Genomic DNA, 26,889 nt, shown 5'->3' with positions numbered 1-26,889 from the left:
AAACATTATCCTTGCTTCCCATCTTTCCTGACCTAGAGTAGTCCAAATACAGGCTTTGCTGTATTCTGGACTTTTGGAAAGTTCCTGTGTTGCCCATTTCCTTTCTTGGATAAAGGGAGGCTTCTTTGTTCACCAGTGGCAGTGGGGAGCTTAGAGCAACCTATCTATCCCTGGAGGAGTGTTCCCAGCACAAGAATCTGGTAGTCTATTGCCTGTTTTGGGCCAATTTCTAGCTCTTTCAAGTACCTCTGTATAAAACCCACTTTGGCGCAGCCTTCCGTGATTTTGCGCATAGCGCAGCATCGGGCAGCTCCGCTTAATTGGGTTTAAACCATTCTCGGCTCCACAAAGTCTGCTCTTCACTTTTTCCCTTAGAACTGATCTAGTTCTCATAATAAACATCCTATTCCTACTCTAAAGCCTGGCACTTGCTCACTAAAGCAATTATATAAGTCAGCACTAAAAAATTAAAAGCACTACACCCTCACAAGCTCCCCTTGAGTACCTTGTTCCCCATTCGCCCTTTTTTTCAATTATAAAGGAATTCCCAATACTATTCTAGCATGTCCAAAGCTCAGTTATCAATCTCCTCTCCAGTCCAGCTGGTGAATCTGGGAATCCTGAGGCAATGTTGCAACTGCCTCATGTACACAGACAACCCTCTCCTCCTCCCAACAAATTTCAACACGTGAGAGATGCAACCATATAGCCAAACTGGAGGCTAAGCTCTCTCAACTCAGTACTGGCATAACCAGTCAGGAGGAGAAGGAAACCACACTCACTACAATTCCAGTCTCACATAAACCTACCACGACAGCAAACCAAACACATAAACACACAAAAACAAACTCGGAGGCTCTAAATAAAAATCTGCCTAAGCAGCAGAGACCTCCAAAGCAGACACCCAACCTACCGCTACCCCAAAACAAAACACGTGCAACACATAGCTCACAAAGCCAGTGTGCCGAACAGTCACAGCCCTTAAGGCTAAACAACACACCTGATACACTTGTAATAGGTGACTCTATCGTCAGGCACACTGACGTCCCACTCACCAGGCTGAACAAGGAGAAGGTCACGGTGAGCTGCCTGTCGGGTGCTAGGATCCGCCACATAACACAAACACTCAGGTCACTCCAAGGCAAGTACAAATATGACTCAGTCATTGTCCATGCTGGTGTGAATGACCTGAGATGTACCTTCCTGGACTACATGAAAAGAGACATAGAGGAGCTCTCTGAGCATGTAGCCCAGGCCGGTATGACCCTGACCTTGAGTAGCATCTTACCCTCACCAAGAATGATGCCACAATATGAAGACAAGATGATCACTTTCAATAATTGGCTTAAGTATTGGTGTCATTCAAAGGGGATCCAATGCCTGTCAGCCTGGGATGACATGCTCGACAAGCCACGATGCTTCGCTAGGGACGGCTTACACCTGTCACCCCTGGGCTTTCGGATATTGGCAAAGGCTCTTGTCACCCCCATAATGCCTTTTTAGGCAAGGCTCAAAAGACAAACCCACCTCCATAGGTATCACAAGGGATAAGAAACTAAGAGTAATGCTACTCAACGCCAGAAGTCTAAACCTCAAGATGCACACACTCAAAACTCTCCTTAGCATGGAGAACATCGATATCTGTGCAGTAACAGAAACCTGGTTCAAGGCTGCCGAGAGCACCCCAGCCCTACCAGGTTATACCTCATACCATGCTTTTCAGCCCCAAAACATGGACCAAACCAAAAAAAGGAGGGGGAGTATCAATATTTGTCAAAGATACCCACACCTCCAGGTTGGTGGCACAGCACAAAGCATCAGAGAATATCCATGTGCAACTAACAGTGGGTAAAACTGCCTTCCAGTTTATAGCCTGCTACAGACCACCCTCCCAAACCCAGGAACCCCACTCGGCCTTCCTGAGAACACTGGAAAATATGAAGGTCTCTCCAAACACCATTATATTGGGTGACTTCAACTACCCAAACATAGACTGGGAGCATTACTCTAGCTCCAACACCCTAGCCCAAAGGTTCCTAGAATTTATAAACTCAGATGCTATGGAACAACTTGTTACCACTCCCACAAGAGGGGAAAACATACTGGACCTGATCATCACCAACATGGGGGCTCTATGCTCCAGACCAGAAGTATATCCCTCACTGGTAAGATCAGACCATAAACTAATCTCACTGGATATTCACATCCCGACCCCAGCCCCTGCCCAGAAAACCACAGTGAAAAACTCCTCTAAAGCATATTTCACACTCCTCAAAACCGAAGTGGAATCCTTCAAAGCCCCCGGGCCTGTGGAAAATACGGCCCAGACTGCAGAATCCTTTATAAACGCATTCTATGAACACCTTCAGGAATGCATGGATCATGCAATCCCAAATAAAACCAAGACACAATCCTCCAAAGGCAGGCGTCCTGTCTTGTGGACCCCAGCCATAAACAAACTATACAATAGAAGGAGGAAGCTACTACATGATAGAGCAAAATCCCAAAAAGGGAAGGCATCTCTGATCAGTATTAGCTGAAAACTATGGGCACTCATAAAATCGTCTAAGACCAGCTTCGAGAGAAAAATTGCACAGGACACTAAGGATAATCACAAGGCTTTCTTTAGTTATGTTAGGAACCTGGGTGGGAATTCCCAGATATGCTCAGAATTAGTCCAAAATGACAAAAAATACACCGAACCCACAGACATTGCCAACATCCTAGCTGACAGGTTCAGGGCAAATGCCCCCCCCCCCCTCCCCACCAAAAGGGCAAATATCTATCCCAGCAGAGTGCTGCCCCCTGACATCTCAGATGCTCAGGTAAGAGCCACCCTCTCCAAAGCAAAAAACCCAGCATCAATGGGACCAGACGGTGTCCCAGGCTGCGTCCTACATGAACTCCAAGAAGAGCTAAACCCAAACATAAAACTACTGTTCAATTTCAGCCTTACTACAGGATATGTACCCAAAGAGTGGCGTACAGCAACAGTGGTCCCTCTCCACAAAGGTGGTGCCTCAACGGATCCTGGAAACTATCGCCCCATAAGCCTAACTAGCTTGGTCTGCAAAGCTATGGAAAGGATCATCATGGCCCTCATAAATAAAGATATTGGGGACCTACAGACACTGGATCCTACCCAGTTCAGCTTTGTTAAGGGCAGATCCTGCCTCTTAAACCTGGTTGATTTCTTTGAAACAGTCACCAAGGCCATTGACGAGGGGAAGGTGGTCCACACAGCCTACCTGGACCTCGCAAAAGCCTTCGATACAATACCCCACTCGGGCATTATAGATAAGATCACCAGCTTAAATATAAACCCCTATGTCACTAGATGGGTTGCAAACTGGCTCAAGACAGAACCCACATGGTTAGAATTGCTGGAGCCATGTCAGACTCCAAACCAGTTACAAGTGGCGTCCCACAAGGCTCAGTCCTGGGACCTCTCTTGTTCGGTATATATTTCTCGGAGGTACAGACCAACACAGAAGGACTGTGGCTGACCAAGTTCGCAGATGACTGCAAACTAGGTGCCATAATCGACTCTCCAGCCGACACAAGCATCCTACAAAAGGGCTACATAGAAACAGACAACTGGTGCCAGAGCCATGGCCTCAAGCTAAATGCCAAAAAGTGTATAGTCATCCTCTTTGGCAAAAACAAAGTGCCCACAAATTACCACATAGGTGGTAATCCATTAAGTACGGAAGAAGTAATTAGGGACCTGGGGACCCAAGTTGATAGCAATCTCTCATTTGAAGACCACGTGGCGAAAGTGGTTAGAAAAACATTTTATATAGCCCACCTAATCATGAAGGGATTCACATCTAGATCAGGGGAGGTCATCGTGCTTCTTTACTCATCCCTCATCAGGCCCATAATTGAGTACAATGCCCCTTTTGGGATGTACCTTACCAGACACCTGCAGCAACTGGAAATACCCCAAAAATACCTCACCAAGAGGATCAAAGGGCTCAAACAGATGCCATATGCTGCCCGGTTAAAGAAACTCCAGCTCTACTCAGTGGCATACCGCCTGCTCAGAGACGATCTGTGCCTGATGTATAAAGCCATGTCCAACCCGGAATTAATGGACATGCTGCACCTCAGAAATCCAAATCCCATCAAGCTACGCACTCGAGAGACTTGAACCTCAGCACTGAAATAAATAGGACATGCTGGAGGGACAAATTCATAACCCAGAGGCTCCCTTCACTCTGGAATAAAATCCCAGTCCAGGTTAGGCAGAGTCCCTCACTGACTCTCTTCAAGAGGAATCTTGATGAGTGGATGGGCGATCGTAGGTTTACCCCGGGTATCACTTCTGTGTCACTGTTAGACAGAGGCACAGTATACTAACCTCAAAAAAGGGCATAGCAAAATTCATTTAAAATGGGTGGCGAAAGCCAAACACACTCTGGCTAGGCTTATAAATGCCCTAGGCCAGATAGCCTAGTATGAACCTATGAACCTATAATCATTGAATAAAGTTTGGGGGAGATGAGAGAGGGCTGTGACACTGACAAGTCATGTAGATGCAAGCTGAGGGCTCCACCTGCTGCCAGGATGAAGTATACTGCCTGACCAGTGATAGGCTAGTGGCTCCACGTATGACCACATTGGGGTTGGACAAGCAGGAGGAATTCACCCTCTGATAGAACAGGAAACAGGCAGGCCATGGTCAAAGTATTACACTTAGATGGAGAGAGTTTAGACAGCTGATTTGAATTCCACCAAAATGTATGAGTAGTTGGTAAACTTCCTTCAATGCTAGTGTGCTGAAGGAGGTAGGAAATCTGATCATGCCAGGCTGGGAAGGGGCATATCACGATTAACGAAGTGCATTTTCAAACATTTTTTTAGTCTATAGTGACAGCTGAAGAACAAAATCTCAGCCGACCACAGATTGCTATGTGATCCACAAGTACTATCTCTGCATATTGTTAAATATAGTTTCCTCACCTATAACACAGTCCCTGGGATAGGTCAGGGGTGTTCCCTGAGTTTGCTTTCTCTCTGATGTGTATTATACAATTCATAGTCTAGGCCAAGCAGCTTGCTACAAGTGTAAGGCATTCAGGAGTCTTAACCAATATCAGATATTAAGTTGTAGTAGCAGTTTTTGTTTTTCTCATTTGTAGTCTGTAAAAAAAATTGTAGTTCTGCGAAGAAAAAGAAATGTCACTTTTGGACATATGTAATTTCAGTGATATGTCCAAACTTTAATAATCAAGTCCATTTATGATTTCTAAATTAGTCTCTCCAATATGGATATTTACTTTGTTCAAAAAGACATATTACTACTTTTGTAAAAAAAAAAAAAAAAAAATCATGGAATTTATTCTGAGATTCTGTGCTTCCTTTGCAGCCTTCATGAATGGCAGACAAAGACGTAATGTTGCGGTGTGCAAAAGCATAGCTGCCGGTTTTGGGTGTCAGTAATGTCTCCTGATTGCCTTCACATCTTACTTTGAGAACAGAGAGACTTGAATTACTTACACAAATGTGAAAGGTCCATATTGGATGATGCATCGTCTTAGAAAGTCCTGGGTTAGAATTATATTCACACCATTTCCCTGAAATCTGAACTGTTACTCAAAGCTGTTATTCTAATAGATGTCCTAATAAGATGAGTTTGATGCTGTCTATGCTAAACCATAAAACTAGATTTTCCAAATCTGAAAAATATCTCAGTATGAGTTTGGTCTGGGAGGCAGGTTACAGCAATTAAGTATCACACATTTTTGCTGTTTAATGAAAACTTGAAGAATAAGTTCCTGCTGATATATTTTAGTTCATTTGCTTTTGGCATACATTTCTAAAACCCATTAAAATACTTCCTACTGCCCTGTTAAATAGTTTCTTTTCTTGCATAAGCATTACAATGTGAAACTGATGGTTCTGCCATAGGAGATCCAGCTTCCTTTGTTTTCTTATGATTTTCTTGGAGTGATTAATTTCAAGCAGTTCGTTTACATGTTACTCAATTTTGGGGATCAATTGGAACTTCTATTCAACTGCTTTTAAACTTACTGATATTATCTATTAACAGTCTGACTGTTCATTTTGGGAACACTCATCTTTACTAAATTAACAAGTCTGGTTTGTCCAGTATGATTTAAGACTGTCTTAACAATTCTGCATACATTTATTTTAGTCATGGTCTATTTACCTGGCTGATATTAAATGGTCTCATGTTACAGCTGTGTTAAGCATCTGTAACATATTTAATTCTAATCATATCTATCATATTTGGCACATTTAGGATTATCCTGCAGAAAATATCTTTATATAATAAAACAGTTATTAACTGTTATGGTGTTTAATTCACAAACTCAGTAGTATAAAATACTATGTTCTATCTTAAGATGAGAAAATGTCCTTTAAGTCCTTAGGAATAATAAGTTATCCAGTGTGTAATAAGGTGACAGTTCAGTCAGTACTAAGGCACGTTTTGAAGGCTCTGTTCTTATTAAAACTATCTTATAAAATCTACTACAGCTGCTAGAGATGGAGCAAACTATTATGATTATTAAGTGTTAACCCTTTGCTTCGAGTGATGTATAGATATCGTCTTCATGCATGTTTAGCTTAAAGCCAAAGTTTAAAAAGTATTATTCCATGTCTCTTTAGGTTTACTTATTTTTACTTCATATGTATTTTCTTTTGTTGACTATGGGGCACAAATGAGCAGAAGCTAATTTCATTGGAGGCCCAGGAAGAAAAACTCCAGAAATAATGTGGTAAAAAAGATAGCGGTATATAACAGAAACTGATTTGTGCAGATATTGTAACAGTCAAAACATAGCAATACTTAATAATCAGACAGATACAGCAGAGAATAGTATAACTACATAACACCTTAAGTCAGTTTTAAATGTAGTCTTTGATACTTGAAAGAATAATCAAACATTTACCCCTGGGGTATGTGGTATGGGTGACTGAGACTGCTAATACACTCATTTATTAGTTTGTTAATATACCTACAAGTCTTTTGGATTGGTTTGGCTAGGTTGCTCAATGGTCACTTAGCCCACACACCAAGTAAATACACATATGAATCAACAATATAATCTAAACTTATACATACACTTATACAATTTCAATATAATGAGTCAGCATAAAACTGATCAAACTCTATGTTTAGGAATATTTATTAGATTTCATCCTAGAGAGATGTTTTCGTATAGAAGTACAAAATTAAAGGAATGGTTGAGAAATTAACAAACTTTATGGGAGAATCAAAAGAGGCAGAATAGGAAAGATAGAGTATGGGATGTAATCAGATATCATGCAATGGATTTTGTCATGTGCACCAGAAGCACATGTCTAACTTCCAGCTTTTGTATAACTGCAGCTCTATGACCTGCTTAAAACCAATTGTGGAAATGAGTTGATGACTAGAATAAGAGTTTGACTCACACTTTCCCTATATGCCAAACGTGTAATGCCCATGCCTACAGTTAGAGGCTTTCTCTTGCACAACACAGGCATTCACGGAAAAGAGTTTTCTTGGGAGTATATCAAGTCAGTGCATTTCTTTGTAGAAGACTAGTCAGTGCATTTCTTTATGGTAGGTCTTTGGGGAAATGCGGTAATCCATGTACCCTCTGAGATGGACATGACAAAGGAGTGTCACACTTAATAGCCTTCAGAAAATGCATAAGAACACAAATCCTGCTATTCTAGCAACTTTCTAAGGTTATAATAGCAATATTTATAATCTGTCCCTATTTTTTGCCTTTGCACCCCCCCAATTATTTTTGGTTTTGTCCAAAATTCTTGGACTAAGAGTTTTAGAAGTATACATACTATTTAATGGCAAAAATTCAGCCCATATTTTTGTTAGTTTGCAATACAGAACTTCATGTAGAGTTACAACACACACAACTTCTTGGGATTTGTCCAGTACTGTGAGTGAAGTAATGTATGTGGTAAGCCACAAGGAGGTATACATGATACAAATATTTCCCACATGAACAGGAGTTATGTGCAGCACAAGTCTATGGGAGTTGTAATAATACACGCACCCCCATGTGCAGTTTGAATTGTAAATTTAGTAGCTTGGGTGATGATTATATTTTGTCATGTATTTTAATGCAAATTAGAGAAAGGCCAGCCTGCAGATCACACCCTGATTGGAGAGCGAACGTTCTCCAGCAGGGAGTTAACAAAAGGTAATGCCTGCAGAAAACAAGTCCGATGATTCATGGCAGAATATCAAGCTGTTGTGGAGCTCGGACTGAAAAAAAACTTAACAGTCACCATTATTTTATGCTCATTAAGCTGTGCTGTTTAGTGACTGCAAAATAAAATAAAAAGTAAAGTAAAATAATAAAGTGTGTGTATGTGTGCGAAAGAGTATGCGTGTATGAGCATGAGAGAGAGAGAGATCGGGTGAGCTGTTATTTTACACTCGATAAGCAGCACTTTTGCTGTTTAGCAAGAGTAAAAAAATAAATGAAACAGAAAGTGTGTGTGTGTGTGTGTGTGTGTGTGTGTGTGTGTGTGTGTGTGTGTGTGTGTGTGTGTGTGTGTGTGTGTCTGTATCTATGTGTGAGTGTGTTTATGTTTGTGTGTGAGTGAATGAGTGCATGAAAGCAGACAAGACTGTGTGTGTGTGTGTGTGTGTGTGTGTGTGTGTGTGTGTGTGTGTGTGTGTGTGTGTGTGTGTGTGTGTGTGTGTGAGATCCTTGGCAGCAGCAGTAAAGAAGTTTGCGTACCTGTCAACCTCTCAGCTCAACATATCTGGATTCATCTCAATTATCCAGATTTTTGCAGAATGTACAGATTTTTGCCTCATAATTTTGGTCTGTTCCTAATAAAAGTCATGATTTTCTGTCAAATGGCTAAGGACTGAAGTCACTAAATAATGACACACATTTGAATTTCAGATTTCATGTACTCCAGAAAATGCATGGCAACACAAAACCTATTATTCTAGCAATGTTTTATGTTTATAAGAGCAATAGTTAAACTCTGTCCCCAATTTTGAGGGGCCCCCCCCATTATTTCTGGCTTTGTCCAGATTTCTTGTGCTAAGAGGTTGAGAAGTATGCAGGATAAACCTAAAATAAACAGGAGAGAAAGTATCAAAATAGGAACATATTTTAAATGTTGCTGTTATAAATTCACAGTGTTACATGAATATTAGGATTGGTGTTAGCATGCATTTTCTAAAGCAGAGGTGTGTGTGTGTGTGTGTGTGTGTGTGTGTGTGTGTGTGTGTGTGTGTGTGTGTGTGTGTGTGTGTGTGTGTGTGTGTGTTTGTGTGTGTGTGTGAGTCTGTGATACTGACCAGTGGCAACAGCAGTAATAAAGAGGTTTGCATACCTCTCGACTTTTCAGCTGAAGAAATCTGAATAAAGCCTAAAATAAAGAGGGAACAAAGGGTTAAAAATATGAACAGAATTTAATTACTGCTCTTGTAAAATTGCAAACTTGCTTAAATAATAGGATTTGTGATAGCACGCATTTTATGAAGGAAATAATACTCTGAAACTCAAATGTATGATTTACTTAGTGACATCAATCTCCAATGTCAGGTGACAAACCAGACGTTTTAGGAGTAAAGAACCAAAAAGTACAGTAATATTTTCTGAAGTATTATATTTTGGATATATAATGCTTCTTCCAACACCATTAACATATACTGCAGCAAGTATAAAACATTTGGCGGAGGAACTATTTTGCATCAAAAATATGTGAAAAAATAATATAGTAATAAAAATAAAATGAATAACTAAGTAAAACACAACAATTTTGCAGACAGACCATTCTCTAAGTGCAATAATGCCCTCCAGGGTGTGCCCTTCTGGGGATGTAGAGGCCCTCCACAATTGGGCCTTAGAACAGCCCTGGGCCAGTGTTACTTCCACAATAACACATTCCCTCTCAGGCATTAGTCCTTGCATATTTCCTTCGCATATTTTATCTAATTGGTCATTGTCCAGGATTATAACTTCTTAATTGCGTGGAATTCTAGAGTAGTCATTTTATAGACCCTTCTGTCATAGTGTTAATCGCTTTGAAGCTGTTCATTTGTAAATGTTTTGTAGTCAGTTTAATAAGTCATAATCTTATTCTGGAGTCAAATTGTATAAACTCAGTGTCATAGTTAAGGGTGGCAGGTGGTGATCTATAGATTGTATGTTGAAATGCTGAGTTCCAAATGTTAGATTTTGCTGAAACTATAACCATTTGTTGAAGTAATATTAACAAACAAAACAAATAATGCGTGGCTCATTAACTGCTTGGAATTTTTGTTTGGAGTGTTCAGGGTAGTAATTTATAGACTCCTCTGTCAAACAGTGTATGACATTGTGCAGATCCATGTACAAATGTCAACTTTGCAGTCATTTTTGTAAATTCTGTTCTTGATTTAGTTTTCACAAAGTCAGGATCATAGTTTATATGGTGACAGTGGCCCATAGATGCAATGCTGAAAATCTGAGATCAAGCTCATGTTCTATTCCCATCCTAGGTGCTTGGTTTAATTTTCTGGTGCTGCCCTCTTGAGTGTGCCGTCCCTTGGATGAGATGTGAAACTGGAGCACCACCTGCATGAGTTACTGGTAGCTCAGGTGGTTATAAAAGTGCCTATGACACTTACTGAAAAAAGAGTAAGGGGTGTTTCCTGGTGCACTAGCCAAGTTCCCCCTAGTCAGCATGAACACCACCTCTGTCCCCTGAAAAGAGGCCGCTTGCCTAGTTGAACGTGGTCAATAAAGAACAAATACAATAAAAAGTTAAAGGTATTTGCTGAAATGACTGTATTAAAAATAAATTATCTTATCCATTTTAACTGATTGTTTTGCAGGGTTACAATGTTTTAACTATGCATCATAGGAATCCTTCTGTCTAACTGATGATTTCTGTTCAATTTCATTTGTGTCATTTCACAAAGTATGGTTTGAATAGGAGTAGGTCAAAATCTGTGTCATAGTTTAGGTAGTGGTGATTCACTGGTGGTATGTTACAAATCTGGCAGAGTTATGGCATTTATTTAACATAATGTGTTTTAGAAGGGCATGCCTTTCTCCATCGTTTACTGGCTTCCTAGTGGTGCCCTCTCCCATATAGTTTCCCTGGTAACAGCTTTTACTTCTGCTTTCTCTTTTTTGTCCAGTTTTTTGAAGTTGGTTTCTGCTCTTTTGTTAGTTATGTGGAAGGTGATTGCAGTATCTTACTGCATTACAAGCCAGTATTAGTGGGGGAGAAAAACATCTGTCAGCAGGAATTTTAAGGCTCTGAGAGAGAATAGTTTTTTATTCAATGAGAGATCTGTGTGGCCTGCATTAATTTTCCCCCATGAAGTTGAGCAGGTAACTGGCAATCTGATTTGTTAGTCGTCCTTGCCTGTTTTATAATAAGCTTTACTACATTGTTATACTGTGGATTATGATGAATAATATTCAAGATTTGGTAATTAAGAAAAAGCTCAAGTGACCAAGCACAGGGGACAAGTATAATTCACCCTTGCACCATATAACATAACTCACACCCTAATGATGAAGTAATAATGATATGGAGGAATTAGGATAATTTAGGATTTTGGGGCTTTTTTTTAACAAAATGGTTTCATATTTGTTGGCACTTGTAATTGTGCATGCCTGTGATTTGCATTGTTGCATTGAAAAGACAAGTAGTAGTATTTTCTTCTGATTTAAAGAAGAAATAAACATTTGATTTCAAGCTTGAAATTCTATTACTTATAGGGCTTCTTTACTACTACTGCTACTTTCGGCTTTTTCCCGATTAGGGATCGCCACAGCGGATCACCTGTCTGCTTATGATTGGCAGTGGAGTTTTACGACATCGAGTTGCGAGCCCAGTGTCCAACCTTCTACAGAAAGCACAACACACACACACACTCACACCTAGGGCAAATGCACCTACAGCATATCTTTAGGATGTGGGAGGAAACCGGAGCACCCGGAGGAACCCCACTTGACCACAGGGGGGACATGCAGACTCCGCACAGAAGGCACCCCAACCCAAGGATCGAACCAGAGAACCTTTTGCTGTGAGGCTGCAATGATAACCACTGCACCACCGTGGCCGCCCTATAGGGCTTCTTTGACTGATCAAAGTTAATGGGCCATCTACACTCTACTATGGGTGACTTTATTAACCATGTAATAAATCTTTATTGCAGATCTCAGTATGAATTTCTTTTCAGGGTTGTTGTACCCCTCACACCCTATAAGGTATATGCAGCTTATATAGGTATAGATATAGATTAAGATATTGAAATGCGAGTGACTGATCACAACTGCTTGATCACCAACTGATATAAGAAATCACCAAAACAAAGAAACATTTTTTGCAGGGGGGGCAAGCACTCTTGCATCCCCTACACTATCTGCTAATAATATATATATATATATATATATATTTATATATATATATATATATATATATTTATATGTGTGTGTGTGTGTGTATATGTGTGTATGTATGTATACATACACACACACACATACACTCATATATGTGCATGTATATACCAACAATGAAATCACAAAAAGTGGAAAGGGGCAATTTCATTGCTTCTCATTGTACCAAATCTCACAAAGAAAAAAAAAGTCATGTGCAATTGTGCAATTAGCTGATTTTTAATCAACTGTACTAGCTTTTTTTCTGTTCAACAACTGGATTTGTTGACTGCCTGTAGATAACACATGCAGGTATATGAATGTATTTCAAAATATCGAAGTACAAAAATAAAGCTGTAAAACATTGATGCAACTGCTTGAAGTTCAAAACAATGAAAACAAAAACTCACTTTCTTGAGAGGAACAAGCTCTCCTGCATCTCTATGTGGTGGGGTTATGCCCCCACACCCCCTGCTAATTATACATACCATCTCTGAGATCGCACAACAGCAAGGAAAGGGCCATTTCCCCATCTCACTATTCTGCAACCTCCCACCACGTAATGCCAGTAGAAGAGATCATGTGACTATTCAGTTATTTCTGCTGGTATAAAAAGATTCAATATTGCAATCAATCATGTGCATTATGTGTGTGTCTGTGTGTGTGTGTGCATATGCATGTGTATATGTATGTATATATATGTATAGAGTTCACATTAGCGAAACTCTAAAACACCGACTTACAAAACATCGAACACAGGAATACAACCCAGATGTAGCGTATCTATCCCCCTTCACTTTTGCAAGGTGGCTATGCCACCCTGCAATCCCCTCACCCCCTGCAAATTGAATATACCAACTCTGAGATTGCACTACTTTGAAGTAAGAAATACAGTTTAATGGTCGATAAACAACAGCCACAACAACAGCAACAACAACCGTACTATTTACTAGACCGGAATACCTTCACTGCAATGCTCCATCATAATTTAACAAATATAACTATAATCAAACAACTTGTCTCTCTTTTTCAAATCGCATGTTCCCAAACTTCTCCAAAGCCAAAAGGATCATGCAACATCAACTCTGCCATGTTGCTTAAAGTGCTGGCTACAAATCCTTAAAGAAACACTGTATCTCTAATTGACTTACCCTATCAATTCGACGTACATTTTGACATTCTGCACTACGATCTTCTGCACCTTCGCTAATGTGAACTTTCATTGTTGTGGTCTTGATGATGTAATAAGATTATATGAAGTAGATCCATATATAGATATATATATATATATATATATATATATATATATATATATATATACACACACACACACACACACACACACACACAAATACTAATAGTTGATCTACAGAAATGTTGACATACTTAACATCAATGCACTAACATCTCCAAAACACACCGACACTGTAGTGCATTCTCGGAGGATAATCCTCATAACATCCCAAACTGAAGCTTTCTTGCAGGGTAACAAGCTTCTCCATCCCCCTCTGTTAATTATCTGTACCAGTACCAAGATTACACAATCCCCGGGGAAAGGACATATTCCCCTACCCGGGGGGCTATCGATCAAACATCTGCATATGTTGACTAAAGTGGGTTAACAGTACATTAATTGACCACAGTGAAATTTGATGTATGCTAGGATGCTCATATAGGGGTGTATGTGTGTGTGTGTGTGTGTGTGTGTGTGTGTGTGTGTGTGTGTGTGTGTGTGTGTGTGTGTGTGTAGCAAGAGAGAGAGAGAAAGAAACAGAGGTGAGGGTACAGGGACTGAACCCCATATAAAACATGTTTTTTAACATTGTACTTTGCCTACTGTATGTCATTGGTAAGTTGGGGAGATGGGACAGTTAAGTCTGTGTAATGGACACTGACATGTTCAGCAATGAGTACATCAGGTGGTCCCTTATTTACAACGTTGCTTCTTGTCATTAAGAAAGAAAGCAAAAAAGGCAAAATGGCTGAAGTGATGTTAAATAACCATGCTAGGATGTAGTATACCAGGAATAATTATCATGTAGTAAAGGTATACTCCTGTGGTTAGTCATTCGTTTATTATATTTATGTAATGATAAAAAAATGTACAGCTGCTATGTGACTGCATATGCTGTGAGCATGTGGGAATTCATTGCCATTATAGGGAAGTGCCTTATTTCATAATGCATTATATCTGGTTTGCCATTTGCCATTGTGCATGTGATGAGTGAACTGTTTGCTGTTGCACTGCAAATGCTGGTGTATTCTGATGGTGTTAATACTGCCTGCCAGCATGACTAAATGACCAAAGGTGTCCATTGTGACAGCTTAACTGAAGGATTACACAAAGCAAATTACACAACTAGCACAAGTAATCCAGTACCTGGACTGCAGAACCAGCAGAATGTTGCTAGGTCTAATACTGTAAATCAGCATTTAAATGGAAACCAGTTGTGAAGAAATTACTTTTCTAGTGTCTAAAAACATGAGTCCCTATCCCATCCCAGCACATAAAGACCACATATTTAAATATTTAAAATCAGCATCACATAATAAATCAAAAATACAAATGTGGAAAATGTAGCCAAAAATATAATATGCTGATACATATTAAAACCATGTCTTCAAATTTCATGCATGAAACTCTAAAAATTACATCTGAATCTTTTAAATATGACTGAATGAGTAAGTACAGCAGTCATCTGTTGCCCCAATAAGTCTTCCTTCTACAATCAATGCTTAAAAGAATAATCGGTTGCAAGTTAATGTTCACTGGCGCAGTCATTGAGTGGGTATGTTTTGTTATTTAAATAAGGGTTTTGAGTTACACAAGGGTGGATCATGTGTTATTGCTTGACTAATTTAGTTATGAAAATGAAGCCAGACTATATCCTTAAAAGGTGATTGGGATGAGATGTTTTATGACCAAACTTTGATTTCATAGCTGCACTGATTTCAAGAATCTCTTTTGCATCATCATTATCATCCTGCTCCTCCTTTCAGATGAAATTGTCTTCTGAGTTAAAATGTTAAAACAACCATCTTCTAACCTAACCTAACAGAAATCATTAAAGCAAATGTTTTGACACCAACTTCTCTAAAATGATGTCCATCATTTAAAATTAGAAAGTTTCAAGGATATTTCTTGGTAGCAGCTTGGGGAAAAAAAACTTTCCCAAGACGTGTAAATACTTCTAGATATCTTACTTTTAAAGGCTTTGTAGAAATAATTACCAAAGACTTTTAAAGGCATTACCACTTTATTTCAAATATTTTATAAGCAAAATTTTAATTAGAATATCCTTTCTAACATGGTGATGCATCATTTGTTGTTGCATAACTTTACTAGAAATGTGACTGCTAGAAATATCTGCAGACCATAAAATGCAGCAAGTATGCTCTGACACTGGGGAAAAGACAAATTTATTAAGCGCTTCTTTAATGTAAGACTTGATCTTAATGGTACTTAGGTATACTTAACAGCACTTAGAGTGTATTTCAAAAGTTTTAAGAGTGTGCCTTGCACTAGGGACTAACATTGGCAGTATGGCAGAAAGAACTTTCTTACAGCTTTTAAAAGCTGCTTTACCACCTGCCAGAGGAACACTTCATTTCTGTGTAGTGTATATCAACTGTCCCTAATTAAGCATAACATTCCTGATTTTGTCTCATATTTTTTCCCTATCCTTTGAAAACATTTTGATTTTCTTGGTAAATCACTGAGGATTGCAGTCAACCATTAATGCCAGACATTAGTGTTTCATAGTTTTTATTGCTCAGGAAAATGCATATTGATCCAAAACCTTTTATTTTATTAACTTTTAATTGAATTAGAGCAATATCTAAAATGTGCCCCTAAATTAAATCTTTTGAAGTTGAGAAAGATGCTGCTGGCTACTTGATAGCATTCACTAAGATGCCATGCCTTGTTTGATAAAAAATGCTTCTTTTTCCTGGTAGTGGGTTTTTGATTTATTAGTGGTTTTGTTGATGTGTAATTTGTTAATCAATCAACTTTGACCAATGAAAAACATTATTTGTGTGAGTGGGGTGCAGAGGATGAAAGCAATTCAACTTAATAACTTAAAATTAATTTTCAAGCATATACATTTAGGTGTCATTCCTGGCTACTTTTTGATTTTTTGTACACTTGATTTTTGGTTCTTTGTTGTTTAGTAGTGTGTGTTCATTTTGTGTTTGGTTTACACTTTTTGATTTGCAATTTTGGATTCAGTCATAAGATGGATGCAGTGGAAGAAGTCAGAGTCCAGGACCCTTTCAACATGACACCACATTTGATTCTTTAGCACAGGATGAAAGTGGTTTGAAAGGGGACATTATACTCCTAATAGATCTTTTATCATAATAGTGCTTTAGCAATACTTCCCAAATCACTATGGATATTACTTCTAACCTTCAGGGAGAAGTCAGAACTGAGCCATATTCAACAAGGTGTGTATTTGGTATATCAATTTTGATGGGAGCATTGATTAATTGAACCTTGCCATATTAACCTCAGAGGGACAGTGACAAAGGTACTGTTTATTCTTTTATCAACACTATACCTGGAGAAAATTCACATGGATTCATGTCTAGATTTTAACTTTTCTTCATGGTTAGCTAATATATTGTCACCATTTCATTGCATTTTAATGCTTCTAACAATGCTAATGAGACTAACGATTTTATTAGTTTGGAATGGGAGATTTCTGCATTTGAGAAGATGCTTATTAAAAATAAAAAAAAACTTACAATTAGGCAATAGTTACTTAACTGAACATATTAAAAAGAAGCTAGTACCACAGGTGTTTTGGACTTATAAATTCACTAATGGAATGACTGTGTACTGTACATTTTATAAAGATTTTACAGATTTTTTACAGCGGGCATGGCTTTAAATTAATGGACTTAATATTAAACTTAATTTTATTATAACTTATATTTTGATAGAGCTGAAGGATTGTACAAACTTATTAATGATTTATTGCTTCAAAAATATGAAGTTATGTATAAAAATGTTTTTGACAAAGCTAATAACTTTTCTATTCTTAATCAATGAGCAAAGTTTAAGAAAGTACAAAGGGACATTGAACAATGCAAAGGTGGTAAAGCATATCCTATTTCTGGTGTTAAAAATAGAGTAAAATGTTAATGTCAGTTTAGATCAGGATCTGCGTGAAGATCATTATTTTTACAATGTTTATGAGAATCATATTGAAAGTGGTCCAAACAATGATAAAGGCAGTCATATCTCCTCGGGTGAAAGTGTTTATTATCCATACCCTTTGGAATTTCTCCCTTTGAGGAGATCCCAAAAGATTTTGGTAGTAACATAGCATACGTAAATAATATGAAACAATATTTTAACATTTTAACATTCTAAATGTTTACATATTTTCTAAGACACCATGCTTTGTTTGATAAAAATGTATTCTTCTTTCTTCATTTTTCTGATTGTATGTTTTTTGATTCAGTAACTGCTGTTGATGTGTAATTTATTAATCAATCAGTTTTGACCAGTAACATTTTTTTTAATTATTTATGTGTGAATGGGGTGTTTTATAAGCAGATTTGTATGTTTTTTTGATGTTGAACTTAATCTCATTTGACCTTGTGGTCATTCTGTGATGGACTGTCATATACCCTATAGTACCACATTACATCTTTTTCACAAGTGCACACACAACATGGTGAGAGACTGTATATTTTATCCACTGAGATTATGAGAAAACTGATTCTCCAAGTCATATTTACCAAATTGTGTGGTTTTAAAGAATGTAATTCTGAACATCTATCACTTTCTATCTAAGAAAAAAATATATAATATGACTCATGAATTCTCCAAAAGTTTGGCAGTTTTGAATTAGGATTATTCTGGAGGCTGCAAGAATTGTTTGGAATTTCCTTTCATGCTAGTGTTTTTGTCACTGCATATTTTATTTCTGTAGCCTATTTTTCATAACAACCTCAGTGTACGTAGTGATGATATGCTCATCTAAGGTGAGGTCTTAGTTTCCATTCATATACACTAATTCATATATGAGGAAATGAGAATGTACCTGTTTTTTTTACAGAATATATCTGAAGGCATTAGCAGGGAACTGAAAAAAATATATTTACTGTGCAACTAATTTTAAAGAAAATGTGTATATTCTTTAATAACTAGTGTAGATAAAAATGCCCAGTTTCATTACTAGTAACATCATTGCATGTAGTCAATACTTATCCTGAAATTGTCATTGAAGTCCTGTGAATCTAAATGTATATCAATTCTGTTACCATTTTTAATTCATTTGTAACATTTATCTTACTCGGACATCTGTCTAATTGTCTTAACAGTGATGCTAGTTTCTTTGTTTTGATTTGTAATAAAAATCTTTGTACTGTTAGAAAAATTTCACAAAATGCAGTTACAGTAAAACAACTGAATCAAAACTCTGTGCAGTTAAATAAATTTACTGTTTTTTCAATGTATTATTTTCTATTTTGTTATTTTTGTTTAGCGCTTTTTTTAATTATTATATGTTTATTTTGATGCAGGAGAGGGTCCAATGTTTCTCTGACACTTGACATGTGCACCCCTGGATGTACCGAGTCATACGGATCTGTTATGTCACCGAGAGAGCAGTCAGCCCGTGAATATCTCCAAAATGCATCCAATGTTCTTACTACAGAGCAACTGCATGATGGAGCTTTGGATTCATTTGCTCTCCAGGCTGAATTCCTTGTGAGTATTTAATAATTAATTAAGCCTTCCAAAACTGTCCATCACGTGCAAAACATAATAGCTCCCGTAAGCATGCATTTATTTTCACTGCAGAAAACTGCCAAGAATGTTGGAATTGCACTTAAAATATGTGGAATTTTGAGTCTTGATCCACAGTGATGTTAAGAAAAAGTTTTATTCATCTCTTATTCATTTCAAATTAGAATAGCTGATTAAAAACATGTAGTGATGTAACGGTTAGCATTGCTGCCCCATTGCTCTAGGGTTCCTAGTTTGGATCAAAGTATGAATATTATTGATTACCAGGTACTCCAGCAGGTTTTCAGGTATGTATATGCATGTTTGTGTGCATAGTCTGTTATTGTTCCTTATGGTTCCAGTGTAGTCTGTGTGCTCTGTGGTTTTCTGTTGCAGTCCATACTTTACCATTTCACCTTCCTGTATTGCATGCTGTAATTTCATCATTTTGCTCAGTGCATTTGCTAGGAATCATTGCAAAGCTTTGTTTTCTTCCTTCTTTATTTACCCAAGCATCTTTTCACCTTGTATTGAACCATACATATGAAATCAAAGGATACCGGCATTTCCCTTACTAAAGCTATTTTTCCAGTATCTTCCACAGCCTGTCATTAAACAAGTCAAGTATCAGCCTTCCTACTAGAAGTCTGAGAGATGGTTTTGGGAGTCTTGACACTTTGACAAAGAAATCACAATTCAAAGAAATGACATCAAATTCTACAACATGCTGCTACATCCTTATAACTTTTTTTCCTCAAGGTTGCTTCACCCCTGAAGCCCCCACCTCACCTCTTGCCATTTACAAGTTCTAACTCTAAGATTCCTGTACTTTTGCTGAGTAAGGGAATACTCCAAGGTACCAAGACCTCAGACTCTATGCATAATTCCCTGAATTTGTACTTTTAGTTCCCCTGTTCTCAAGATTGCAGCTAGAATTATGACAGACACCCTAATGGCCTTGTTTAACCAATGCGCTGTACCAGACCTACCCAGTTTACCTTTTGCAGAAGCCAACATCTGAATCCCTATAACATGCACATTATTGGTTACATCACCATTCTGTTAGCATTTCTCGTTTACTTTAGTACCATCATATACTACTGCTATCTTTACAAAGCTCTCAGTTTTTTTCATTTGTATATAGTAGTTGACAGACCGATCTTCACTAAACTAAAAGTTTCTGACATAAACTCAGTTTACAAACAAATACATCAGAATAGCCTATTAAAAGGGTAAATTGAAAACAAAAAAATATAAGCAATATCTGTATACTGCTGACCTCAACCTTTTAAAGTTAAAACTGTTTTATCGCAACAACATCTTCATGTGAGATATTATGCCACATTGATGACTATAAAAGGAAGATGGGTGTCTTCCCCATTTTTTACAAATGACATGAGAGGTCTATGTGACCAACTTAGGCACATATAGTAATGAGATAACTCTACCCTGCTGTCTTTAGGCACTACATTTCCATCTGTTCAATCTGACAAGGAATGCATTCTTTATTTTTTTTCTTTTTCATAATAAACTGCATAACCTTTGGGTGCCCACTGTCTGGCAGTAGAAATATATGTGGAAAGTTAATGACCAATGCTGATGCAGTCATTAGAAGCTGTTTTAGATTTTATCATGTTTAGTAAGTAAATATGTAGACAAGAAACAGGAGTGGTAATGGGTGCTGTGATGGTACCCCGTTATGCCAACCTAGTTATGGCTGAATGGGAAAACAAGATTATTTTGGATTCAACCTACAAAAACATATATAATTCCCTACAGTAGCTGCATTTTTCTTCTCATGTAGTGGAAGTGAAAAGTACAGGAATTCTATTAAGAAAAATCTGAAAACCCATTTAAATAAGTTAAAAATGAATGCATATACAGAAGTCATACAGGTTTACTTTTGAGAATACTTGTGAGAAACAGTTGATAAGTAAAATACATAGAAAGATTGTAGACAGTCACTATTTTTTTAATTTTTTACATACATGTCCAAAATGTTTGAAAGAAAATGTTATAAAAAGTACATTAGTCAGAGCATCTAGATTAACAACTAATGAGTGTAATCGTAGTGTAGCTAAACGTGAATTGAATATTATGTTTTTGAATAAGGGTTACGCTGAAGTTAGAAAATAAGGTAAAGGATAAAAGTATTAACAGGAGAGCTGTATGTAATCCATTAAGTGAGGGTGTTTCTGACATAAGAGATTAGAAAACCTTAGAGTATTAATGTAAAATGGTTTTGAACAACTCTAGTGACGGCATTGAAATCAGGAATGAGACAGAAGGGCTAATGAAATACTATGGAAGGAGTACGAACATACGTTTATATGCCAAAAAGGTAGTAGTATGTTACAGGCTCCTGAAGTTACAGTATATATCACCTGCATGATTGATCAGGAAGAACCTGTACTGTAAAATAGCACAACACTTATAATTCAGAAAATTTATTTATTTATTTACTGACATTTTATTAATGGGAAAATCTGACTGGATAGTAGCCCATTTTCAGCGGAGGCCCAGGGAGAAAAGTTCTAAATTATTACAAAACATTTTAAGAATAATAATTTTACAATTTTCAAAAATAAAACAAAACATATGCAGTTTAAATAATTATAATAAATTAAACATAATTAATTTCAACAAAACGCAAATTAAAGGTCATGCCTCTAAATGCTAGGAGTCTAAATGTAAAACTGCACTAATTGTGAGCATTGTTAACCCTGGAGTATGCTGACATTTGTTCAGTTGCAGAAACCTGGTTCAAAGCTGCAGAGAGCACCCCAGCCTTACCTGGTTACTCATCCTATCATACATTCAGACCCCAAACTGTGGGCAGCAAAGCTATAGGAGTTGGAGTTTCAATATATATTAAAGACACACACACCTCCAGGCTGGTCAAACAGTTGAACACGCAGGAGACACTCCAGGTGCAGTTATCCATTGACAAGACACCTACTGAAATCATAGCTAGCTACAGGCCCCCATATTTGACTCAAGATGCCCTCTTCAGCTATCTGGACCACTTTGAATCTATCAAGATTCAACCCTTTACCCTGATTCTGGGTGATTTAACTACCCAACCACAGATTGAAAAACTACTCGTGCCATAGTGCAAATCCCCAGAGATTCCTCAATTTTATCAATGCAAATGCCTTGGAACAGCTAGTTGATACCACCACAAGAGGTGATAATATTTTGGACTTGGTATTAACCAACATGAGTAACCACTGCAGCACCCCCCCTACAGTATCATCCTCCCTGGTATGATCTGACCATAAAGCTGTCACTTTCAAAGTCCCCATCTCCCTTAAACCCCCCTCTAGCTAGGGTCAAACAAAGAAATTCTCTAAAGCTGATCACAGCCTCCTAAGGGATAGTATAAACAGCTTCACAGCCCCCTCCCCCTCTGTTGGAACTGGCACCAATGTCCAGATCTACACCAAAGTACTATACACACACATATATAGATGCATGGAATCAGGAATACCTTACAGGACAAAATCATCCTCTCCAAGAAAGAGTAAACCTGTCTGCTGGACATCTGCAATAAATAAACTGTATAACAAAAGAAAAACAAATTGCTGTCCAAGGCCAAGTAGGAGCAGGTGCCCAGTTGGAAACAATCTCTCCTTAGCCTGAACAAGCAAATAGGAGCAATAGTGAAATCCTCTAAAGCCAACTTGGAGTCCAAATTGTTCACTTATACTAGAGACAATCATAATGCCTTCTTCAGATATGTCCGCAGTCTCAAAGGAAGCACCCAGATTTGTTCAGAACTGGTGGTCAAGGACACCACATACACACATGCTGTAGATATAGCCAACCTACTAGCTGACAGATTAAGTGAAAACTGCACCCATCTGCCCCCCATCAGTAAATCAGGACATCCCCAGTACCCCCCTCCCCTTATCTCTAGGGAACAGATTATCACTGCCCTTTCAAAGGCAAAAAATACAGTCTCCATGGGACCTGATAACATCACAGGCCGCATCCTACATGAACTCAGGCATGAACTTGCAGCACCATTAGGCATCCTGTTCAACCAAAGCCTGAATATCAGCTTTGTCCCAGCCGAGTGGAGGACAGCCTCTGTCATCCCTTTACACAAAGGTGGAGTGTCCACCGATACAGGAAAGTATAGACTCATTAGCCTAACTAGCCTGTTCTGCAAGGCCATGGAACAAATTGTCATAGACCTCATTAACAGGGACACTGGCAACTTCCAAGCACTCGACCCCACACAATTTGGCTTTGTCAAGGGGAGTTTACGTCTGTTAAATCTGTTCTACTTCTTGGAAACAAGTCACCAAAGCCATGGACGAGGGGAAGATGGTGCACACCACCTACCTTGACCTGGCCAAAGCCTTCAACACTGTTCCCCACTCGGGCATAATATCTCTCTCAACTAGGCATCAATGCATATGTTATCAGATGGGTAGCAAACTGGCTCACTGATAGAACCGACCTAATCAAAATAGGGGAGACCACCTCAAGCAGTAGACTCATAATGAGTGGTGTACTCCAGGGCTCGATCTTGGGGGCTCTGTTATTCGAGATATACTTCTCTGAGGTGCAGGCCAAAACCAGTGGGCTGTGGCTGACCAAGTTTGCAGATGACTGCAAGCTGAGTGCTGTCATCAATTCCCCTAGTGATGTGGGCGTCCTCCAATAGGGTCTCACCCAAACAAATGAATGGTGCCAGAAACATGGCCTCAAGCTGAATGCCAAAAAATGCATCATCTTCCCCTTTCAGGAGAGTGATTTCCCTACATATTATCACATTAATAATGTCCTAAGCACGCAATCAGTCGTGAGGGATTTGGGCACCCTGGTTGATAGCAACCTGACTTTTGACCACCATGTTGCTTCCATTGTACAGAAAGCTTTCTACATGGCGCAGCTCATAAGTAAGGGTATGTCATCCAGGGACAAGGAGGTTATAACATCCCTGTATTCTTCCCTTATAAGGCCAGTTATTGAGTACAGTGCCTCCTTTGGCATGTACCTTGCAAAGCAAATGCAGCAGCTGGAGAGACCACAAGATGTTCCTCACCAGAAGAATCCAGGGCCTCAACCATCTAACCTACACATATAGGCTAAAAGCCCTGTCCCTCTATTCAGTTTCATACAGACTTCTCAGACGTGACCTCTGTCTGACATACAAAGCAATCTCAGACCCCACCTTGATGGGACTGCTGCATATCCACAAGTCAAGCTCCACTCAAGTAACCCGCACCCATGACTTCAACCTGGTCTGTGACATCAAAAGGACTTTTTGGTGGAACAGATTTGTGTCCCAGAGACTTTCCCATCTGTGGAATAGACTCCTACTCCACGTCAAGCAGAGTACCTTATTATCCCTTTTCAAGCGCAACCTGGATAACTGGATGGGAAACAGAAAATACTCCCCTGGGATTCCACCTGTGTCCCTGCTGGACAGGGGCTTTGGGTGCTGACTTGCTTAAACATGGGCTAAACTCTTGGCTAGGCGTATAAGAGGCTCAGGGCCAATAGCCTAGTAACTTCCTATGTTAATGTCAAAACATTGGTTAAGAATCGATCCAAGGTATACGACAATCATGTAATATTTAGATAAATTGTAGACAGTTTGTAGAGAAATTAAAGGTAAGTTACTGTAATAAAAATAGGAATTGCAATATGAATTGAGGGAAAAAGGCTTATAGTATTTTTTGAGAAAAAGTCAGGGAAGATAATTAGCAGTAAGAAAGTAAGTGAAGAAGGGAGAGTAAGGAGGTATAAGGAATGAAAAAGTACTTGTTCACATTTAGGGATGTAGTTTATCCTGGTTTTGAGCAAAAACAGAGACAGATTTTAGATAGTAAGTCTTTTGGAGTGGTTTTGAAATATGGGAGGAAGATTATAGTCCTGACGGATACAGGTAAGGAGTTCACGGCCTTGGCAACCAAGTACAGACAATGCCCAGAAGATTTGTTGGGTTTGTAAACAGGAGATTTTGGTCACTGGATTGCAATGGCCAACTTGGAACATAGTTGTGTAGAATGTTTTTTAGTGCTAAGCAGGCTAATGGCTGCTGGATAACTTTATAGGGGTAAGAAGTTGTGTTTGTTAGTTGATGTGGCAGGTCTAGCCAAGTAAGGCTATTCAGTGCCATACAGTGGTGGGTTCTGAAAGGGGTGTGTGCTGCAAATTTAGCAACTATGTTGCAGCATTGTTCAATTTTAAATTTTTGGTTATTAAATTGTTTTTATCAGCCTGTTTGATCTTGGCTGCATTTACCATTTTTTCCACTTTGACATTTTTACTTTTTTGTGAAGCCTGGAGGTTAGTAAGGATGGGAGCACCATAAAAAAGGAGAGAAGATATGTAGTAGCAAGTGTAGTTTTAGTTGCATCAGTGAGAACGTTTTTGGCTCTGTAAAGCATCCCTAGTTTTTGATGATTTTTTTTTCTTATGCAATTTTGTATGTGCAGGTCGAATGTAAGATTATTATAAAATACCACCAAGACCACCGATCTAAGAAGTAAGAGAATTTAATTAAACACTTAGCGCCTCAGCTTACACAGCCTTCCAGGAATGCTGAATGTAAGATTATTGTCCACTATTATCCCTAATAGTTTGTTATAAGAAGTGACTTCAGTGGTTGTATTATCGAGAGAGGACTTTACATTTTTTTTAATGAGACGGGTTTGGGTAAAAAAGTAGTAGTTTGATCTTTTCTGGGTTGAATATGAGTTGTGAGTTACAAAGCCATGTTTCAGTGGCTGTTAAAGCTTCCTGAATAATTTTCTGGAAGTGTACCATGTTGTCAGATGTGCAAATGAGAGTAGAATCATCTGCATATTGTATTAGGATGGCCTGTTTTTTGGAAGTATAGAGGGTGTTGGTGAAAATTATAAAGAGGAGGGGACCAAGGACAGAGCCTAGTGGTACACCAGTGGTGACTGGGAGGTAAGGAGTGATCATGGAGTTCCATTTTACTTGAATGATACCTATTGGATAGGTAGCTTTTGAACCACAGAAGGGTGAGCTGAGAGAGACCTAGTGAAGACATTTGAAGTAGAAGTCTGTTGTGACAAACTATGTCGAAGGCTTTAGATGACACTAGAAATAAGGAAGAAACTAGTTTGGCATTATCTCTAGTTTTATTGACAGTATCTATATAGGATAGAAGGGCACTGTTAGTACTATGGGAAGGACAGAAGCCATGTTGTGTAGGGGATGAGAGTTATTCCTGCAAAAGACAGACTAGCAGTTTTTTAAATACATTTTCAAGTATTCTGGTGAAGGAAGATAAGATTGCTGTAGGTCTAAAGTTATTAATGTCTGTTGATTGTCCTCCTTTGTGCAGAGGGATAATTTGTGACTTTTTCTAGAGAAAGAGAATGTGGGATTCCTGGATTGACCTATTTATAAGGATTTTTATTTATTTATTTATTTGACATTTTTTGACCGGGATAGTCCGAGTGGGACAGAGCCCTTTTTCAGCAGAGGCCCAGGGAGAAATACTCGAGTATACAGTAGAATAATACAATAATTCAAATATTCTGCTATTTACACAATAATCAATAGAAGAATGCAAAAAATAGTAGAACACAAATTTTGCTAAATACACAAATAGAGTAATAATAGTTAATTGCATATAAATAGGGAGGCCAGTGAGAGTTTTAACACAGATACAGTTAGATGGCAGCTTAATGTTGTAATGGAGTTAGAGCAGATGGAGGGTAGTTGAGGGTGATGTAAGTAGGATAAGTGGGGGGGTGGGATTTGGGGGGGATTGCA

The 26,889-nt window shown here is 38.4% G+C and overlaps 1 protein-coding gene across 2 annotated transcripts in view; it reads left to right on the top strand.

Moving 5' to 3' along the window:
• PTPN5 (protein tyrosine phosphatase non-receptor type 5) overlaps positions 1-26,889 on the top strand; it is a 772,658-nt gene that overhangs the window by 407,482 nt on the left and 338,287 nt on the right. For both annotated transcript variants that reach the window (XM_044082854.1, XM_044082853.1), the window contains one exon: positions 18,918-19,104. In XM_044082854.1, the coding sequence (XP_043938789.1) occupies positions 18,918-19,104 (187 nt within the window). The remainder of the gene's footprint in view (positions 1-18,917; positions 19,105-26,889) is intronic.

This window comes from Protopterus annectens, chromosome 9.part0 (genome assembly GCF_019279795.1).
Source record: "Protopterus annectens isolate FY-2018-M chromosome 9.part0, PAN1.0, whole genome shotgun sequence".
In the NCBI taxonomy this organism is placed as follows: domain Eukaryota; kingdom Metazoa; phylum Chordata; order Ceratodontiformes; family Protopteridae; genus Protopterus; species Protopterus annectens.
The sequence above is the reverse complement of the archived record's forward strand: the minus strand, read 5'-3'. Positions and strand labels throughout refer to the sequence as shown.